This window comes from Strongylocentrotus purpuratus, unplaced genomic scaffold (assembly GCF_000002235.5).
Source record: "Strongylocentrotus purpuratus isolate Spur 01 unplaced genomic scaffold, Spur_5.0 spur5_scaffold_3, whole genome shotgun sequence".
Taxonomy (NCBI): domain Eukaryota; kingdom Metazoa; phylum Echinodermata; class Echinoidea; order Camarodonta; family Strongylocentrotidae; genus Strongylocentrotus; species Strongylocentrotus purpuratus.
Window position 1 is genome coordinate 16,224,257 of NW_022145609.1, and position 6,609 is coordinate 16,230,865.

At 36.7% G+C, this 6,609-nt stretch overlaps 1 protein-coding gene across 1 annotated transcript in view; it reads left to right on the forward strand.

Moving 5' to 3' along the window:
• Positions 1-6,115, forward strand: part of LOC100890386 — a 41,861-nt gene extending 35,746 nt beyond the window's left edge. Inside the window, exon 19 of the mRNA XM_030995939.1 lies at positions 68-6,115. Within this exon, the coding sequence (XP_030851799.1) occupies positions 68-2,185 (2,118 nt within the window). The 3' untranslated portion in view covers positions 2,186-6,115. The remainder of the gene's footprint in view (positions 1-67) is intronic.
• Positions 6,116-6,609: the final 494 nt, after the last annotated feature.

Genomic DNA, 6,609 nt, shown 5'->3' on the forward strand with positions numbered 1-6,609 from the left:
TTTATATGATAACCCTCAGCAGAATGGAAATAGCTAATGTAGAAAAGTTCTTGTTTTTTATCTCCAGGACATGCAGCCATTATCAAGACCAAAGAGAGGTGAAAGGGAAGAGTTTGACACGATCCAGAATGTCTGTCCGCCAGACTTAGAAGAAGTTGTTGTCGCAGAGGAGTATCCATCCCAACCTTATCAATGTATCATGCAAACGTCCATGACAGATCCATTAACAGACTTGCTGAACTTGAAAAGTGACATTGGTAAACAAGCATATTTAAGGACTGTCAGCATTGATAGTGGTGTCCCACCCTCGCCACAGGATCACCTGGACTTCTCTAGCTCCGATGATGTCTTCCATGCAGCGGACTATGATACGTCTGACTTCATGCAGGACACGTACTCCTTCGAAAACCCCAAGGTGATAGTGTGCCAAGCGGGCTTGGGAGGTAAAGGAGGGCATCTCCCCAAGAGGTCTGTGTCTCTGAGCAGCAGTGATGGGTGTGGAGGTCTTCCAGCAATTGAAGAAGACAAATTCATGGATCCGATCTTGGAGAAGGTTCCAGGGGATAAAAATGCCATTGCAGTTGGTGCCTCTACTTCTGCCCAAGGAGAATGGTTGGAAGATGATGATGATGAGGAGGAGGAGGACATTGCCTACATGCGCATCTCACAGTTATCCTCCCCTCTGAAGAAGCCTCAAGTTCTAGTCAAAGACCAGTGTGCACCAGTCAACCAAAACAAGCTTGATGACCTCGCCGAGGTTCACACTGCTCAAAGGATTGAACAAACAATGTCAGGTTGTGATAGCGGTTGCCGTAGCATGGCTTCAGACTCGGGATATGTTAGTAACAACATGGCATACATGAAATTTGGATTAAATGAAGTTGACCAAGAGACAGAATTCAAGGCCAAACCTGATGATGACTATGTTTCTGGTCCAATGACCTACTCGGTTCTGGCAATTCCTCAGTTGGGACAGCAGCCTAGATCTTTAGAACAGTCCCTAACAAGCAACTATGTGACCGAGGAGAGTCTAGCATATACAAAATTGGGTATGGCTTCAACCATTGCTGGAAATGAGAATGTTCCGATTACAGTTGCAGTAGTTGAGCAACCCACTTCTAAGCCATGTATTGAGACAGAAGGCATTGGCTATGTCAAGCTTGGTGACAAACATGAAGATGATGGAAGAACAGATGGAGAGGTGGAGTTGTCCTGGAGCGACATGACCCTAGAACCCCCATCTTCTTGTTTGTCTGATTATGTAAGAGGAGTGGACTTGCATAAGGTGTTAGAAAATAAAAGCGAACTATCCGAGTCTTCAGGTTCTCCTGGCTCACCAATCTGCATCCCTGGAGACATGGTAAAAGTTTTGCCAGAAATCACTTTGGATGAGACAAAAGCCAAAGAAAAACAACAGGCAGTGAGATCCAGGACCGATTCATCTTCATCCTCATCCGGTTATGGGAGTGACCATCGAGGGCAGGTTTCTGGTTATGTTGTGGTCTCGACTCAGCCTCAGGAGCACTCCGACAATTACGCCAATCTAGCTTTCACTTCGTCAGAGTCAGAAACAGATTCTGATGATGTCGATGTCAAATCTAAAAAATCGGTTCATCTGAAAGATGCGCTTAAAGTTGGTAAATGTTCTGAATCTCCAGGTAATAATGCAGGAAGTGGAGAATGTGACCCCTCATTTGTTGAGTACATCAGTAATGACAGCTTTGGGATTGGGTTTGTGAATGATTACCCTTCTCCTTCAAAGGGCAATGAAAATCTTGGCTTTTCAGACACTACAAATCCAAGTGTGCACTCAAAGGAGCAGAGTAATTGTCATCAAGGACGTAAGCGAGGCAGCTGCAAAAGCGTTCCTGGATATATTACCTATAATGCAGTCCTTGGAGCCGAGGCCACAGGCATCGCAACTGGTGTTGAAAGGTTACTCTCCCCAGCAACACCCGATGATGCCTCAAAGCGTGATATCTATCAAGTCCCAAGCAGGGGATGTCGAGAACTTAAGCACAGAACTGGGCGCGAATCGGATGAAGGAGATGACGGGTACGTGCCTTTCGGTGGAGATTCGGGATATGTTCTACGAGTTTTGGATGGAAGTCAGAAGACAGAGGAATACATGCCTATGTCTCCCATTAAAAAATCTTCATGTAGGATAGAAGAAGATTGTTTATAACTATGACCTATTGGATCTGAGCATCACTAAGAAACATTCAGTACTTTACATGCCATATTTTCCCAGTACAGGTACATCTATATGCCTCCGTTGTAAATATTGTTAATACTTTAATGCATTAGTTATGGGTTTAAAATGAAGGAAAAATGTACTATGTATTACTAACATTTCTGCTGATACTAAAGAATACTATTTTTACATTTGATCTGTATATATATATTTGTACAATTTCAAGCATGCGCATGTACACATTAAGGAAAATGTATATTTTTTGACCTCTTACAGAAACCTTGAAGTATTTTCATCATTAAGATTAGCAGATAATCTTGTTAAACTTCACTAATCCTAGAAATTTTAACAAACTTTATAGTTATGAATGGGGATGTATAATGAATATGCATGGAGCTTTTCACAGGTAGCTCTAACACATCCAAAAGAAAAGAAGTTGAGTATCATCTGTTTGGAACCAAGAGGGTGATACTGATAGCTCTGTGTAAAATGATTTGAGTTAACAACCTTCTCACTCAAGAAGAATTAAACATTTTCTAGAAATAATTCTTCTTGAAACAGCACTATTTCTGTTACAGTTGTGTACATTACTTTTGTTAAGTTCATTCCTATTAAAGATATTCCATTTCCAATTCAGTAATGAATCAAATAGCAATATTTCTGTTACAGTTGTTTACATTACTTTTGTTAAGTTCATTCCTATTAGAGATATTCCATGTCCAATTCAGTAATGTTATCATTCTATTATTGTTATACAAGTCTTTGATTTTGTTATATTGTATTTGTTTTGTATGATGTTTTTCGGAAATAAAACAAACAAGTAATGAATCAAATAGAGAATGATATAATATTGAATGACCTTGAGTGGGATACAAGGTTACCGCACCCCAAACCATAAGACATGGAGAAATAGTGCACGGTCATCGTGGTACTTTTTCGTCAACCTTGAGATATGGTTTTAACATTGCATGGCTATCCTGTACTTTTACTGAAAGCATAAGATTTTCTGATTGGCACAAAACATGTTTATACAAATAATAATGACAAATATATAACTTTGAACCCTGGGAGTTTAATTGTGATCATTGTAAACGAATTCCCCCGGTTAGGATCAGAATCCCAGTACTAAAAAAAAAAACAGTACTACATGTACAACTAACTTTATTGGAGATTTGACAAGGGCCCCTGTTTCACAAACTTGTTATCAGTAACAAGGTACAATAATTGTTATAAGCTACTCAGATCCTGACATGTAATTGGCCATGAGCACAAGATCTGTAGCAGTTGTTATTGATAACAAGTTTAATGAAACAGGGCCCTGGGTCACTCTCTCAATTGTATATAGACCTATTTTGTAGAAATGAATGTGACAAGGATATTTTTGCAATTTTGATTACGGTAACCATTGTTGATGAATAACTGATTTAGGATAGCATTGTAATTAGGATTTACTATTGTTGATGAATCACTGAAGATAATTTTGCAATCAGGATTTTCTTTTAAAAGTTGTTGCCATGAATTTAAAAATCTAAAGAGATTTAAGTATTAAGTTGTTTCATAGATTTATGAACTTCATTGTTAACATGGAGCCTTATATAGCAAACCGAGGAATGTTAAAACAATCCTATTTTTAATGGACAAATTCTCACGGGCTAAGGATAGCTAGGTTAATTCCTTTTGTTACTCTTTTTTCTTTGATAAATGACTAGAAAGAAATCATTTTTGAATGTGGTTGTATAATACTGTAAAGATTAGTTTGATAACACTTTTGTTGTCAGTATTATGAATAAGAGCTTCTTACGAATCCTCTTATGCTGATGTGTCAATCTATTGTATTATAATTGTTTTATAATTGTTGTTATCATGAACAGTAGCAGATATTTACCGGTAGTTTAGATGAAAAATTGAGAATATCTTGTACATGTACATTTTCATGTAGTGTGACTGTTGACAGTACCATGAGCAAAAATGACAATAGGCCTGGCAAATCTTCTAGGAATGTCACGTGTTTTATAAGTTGAAATCGCCTATTTATTTATACAATTTAGGCTGCTTAGAAAGCTTTTCGCAGCAGTACTACCATTAGCAAATGCATATGTCTACTTTGCACTTTCTTCAGTTTCTTGTATCAAAGTTTCATTTTTGCAGAAATTCAGTCGAACAAACACATGAACAATGAATGGATCAGTACATGTACATCTAGGACTGTATGTACATTTAACATTCAAATTGTATACATGGGTTTCTGTGTTATTAAAATAATTTAAATGATGTATAAACTACACCGACACATTTTCCCTGGCTGCAAACATATACTGTATTAAGCTCATCTGTATAGTGTTGGAGGGGGGGGGGGCGTGGGATCTGCCAGGTTTAGCACTGTATTGTGCAAGATGTATTGGCAAATTGAACTGATGGACAATTTCAGAATTGTATGATGAATGAATTACAAATGATTTTATTTGCAATTCATGTAGTCTTCAACATGTACAAGGTATTGCAACATGTCAGATACAAGAACACTACATCATCATCATTGATTAAAGTTGGCATTTTCCCTCTTGCAAGGGGTTTCTGATTATCGCGCTGTGATGACAATCCCTCCCTCCCTCCACTTCTTCCTTTCTCGGGCATCCTCCCTATTGATACCAACTTGACTGCTTTCTTTCTTCACTGTATCTTTCCATAAAATCTTCGGTCTTCCTCCCCCCTCCCCTATGCCATCCATTTTCACTTCCCATAATGCTCTTCTCACAGGCTCATCATCTTCCCTTCTTAACACATGACCCATCCATCTCAATCCACTTCTCTTTCCTAATTCCAACACAGTTTCTTCCAGACCCAACCTTTCCATGAGCTCATTGGTGTTCTTTCTGTCGTACAATTTTACACCACTTTCTTCATGCTATGTACATACCTGTATATGAAACTAAGTTGAGCCTTCTGTATAAAGTTCTTTACCTATAAAGGTAGAAAGATTTCGATCAAATCATAGTGAAGGAGTATCATATTTCAATAGAAGGGAGGTTTTTTTTACTCTGCTTGTGTGGTCATTAAAGACGCTATTTTCAATTTCACCATTGTTTGATTTTAAATATATTTTACCTTGTATAGTCGGGTTTTAAGATTTGCCTTATAAAATTGACAAAAAGGGGTCTGAATAATGAAAATACTTAAATGTAGATACTAGATATGTACATACATGTATCACATGTGTTCCCGTCAAAGAATACAAAACATTATATGCCAAATATATATGATAGGGACACTACATGTAGATATTAAAATTGTATACTTTAAGTGTCTGCCTTTTAACATATTTTAAAGTAGAATATAATGCTATTTTGCAATTACACATTTTAAAAATGTATGTTCTTTCATATTTCTTTTTATACATTGTGTTGTACATACACGTAGTGATATTTTGAAGGAAAAAAATATTATATTTCATTGTTTTGTGTCACCTATGCCAGGAGATAGATAAAAACAAGTTGCAGTATTTTGGAGACATTTATAGGAGAGAAGGTGACAACCTGGAGAAGATCATTACCCAAGGTCGAGGGTCAACGAAACGTGGTAGGCAAAAAGTTTGATGGGCTGCCGGAATAAAAGATATTACTGGTATGAACATCTGCAAATTATCATATGCACACATTACAAAATAATTAATATGATGGCAATAAGTAGTACCCAGTAATATACATGATACATCATATAATAAGTGTTATAACATGTTTATCAAGAAATAAAACAAATAAAATTGCATTAAGTAGTGAATGATAGCGATGTGAGGTTTTGGAACAAAATTCACCTTGACTAGCTCGTCTAACTCCTTGCCAAATGTGAGTAATTTTGCAGGTAATCCTTGTATAAAATGTCCAGAAGATTTGTATGAGAATAAAGGTTACTGACACAAGATGATAAAGTTTTGCTAGTGCTTTTCTGTAGTCTTTAGTGTAATGTGTACTGTTATAGAGTATACCATTTCCTTTATTTTCTATCAAGGGTACTGCCGAATGAAGGTATGAAAGAAAATTGGTTATGAAACTTGAGGTTTTATAAACATAGAAAATACATAGATATCAATATAGAAATTCATAAGTATTACATGTATCTATCCATATGTTGAAATGAATTACACTTATAGTTGTACATTATGCCATTAATGTCATATGCATGTATATGTAGATCATAAATCATACATATAGACTGAAAAGAATTCCTGAATATTATATTTAAATTATACAAAAACTTGAATTGATTATGTCATCAAAGGTAAGATGTAGGCGTACATGAAGAAGCAATGGAGAAAGGGACCAGGGAGAGAAAGATAGAGGAAGAGATAAGACAGAAAGAACAATATACCGAACGAGAGAGAGAAAGAGAAGAAAATGTAGTTTGAAAAAGGGGAGGGA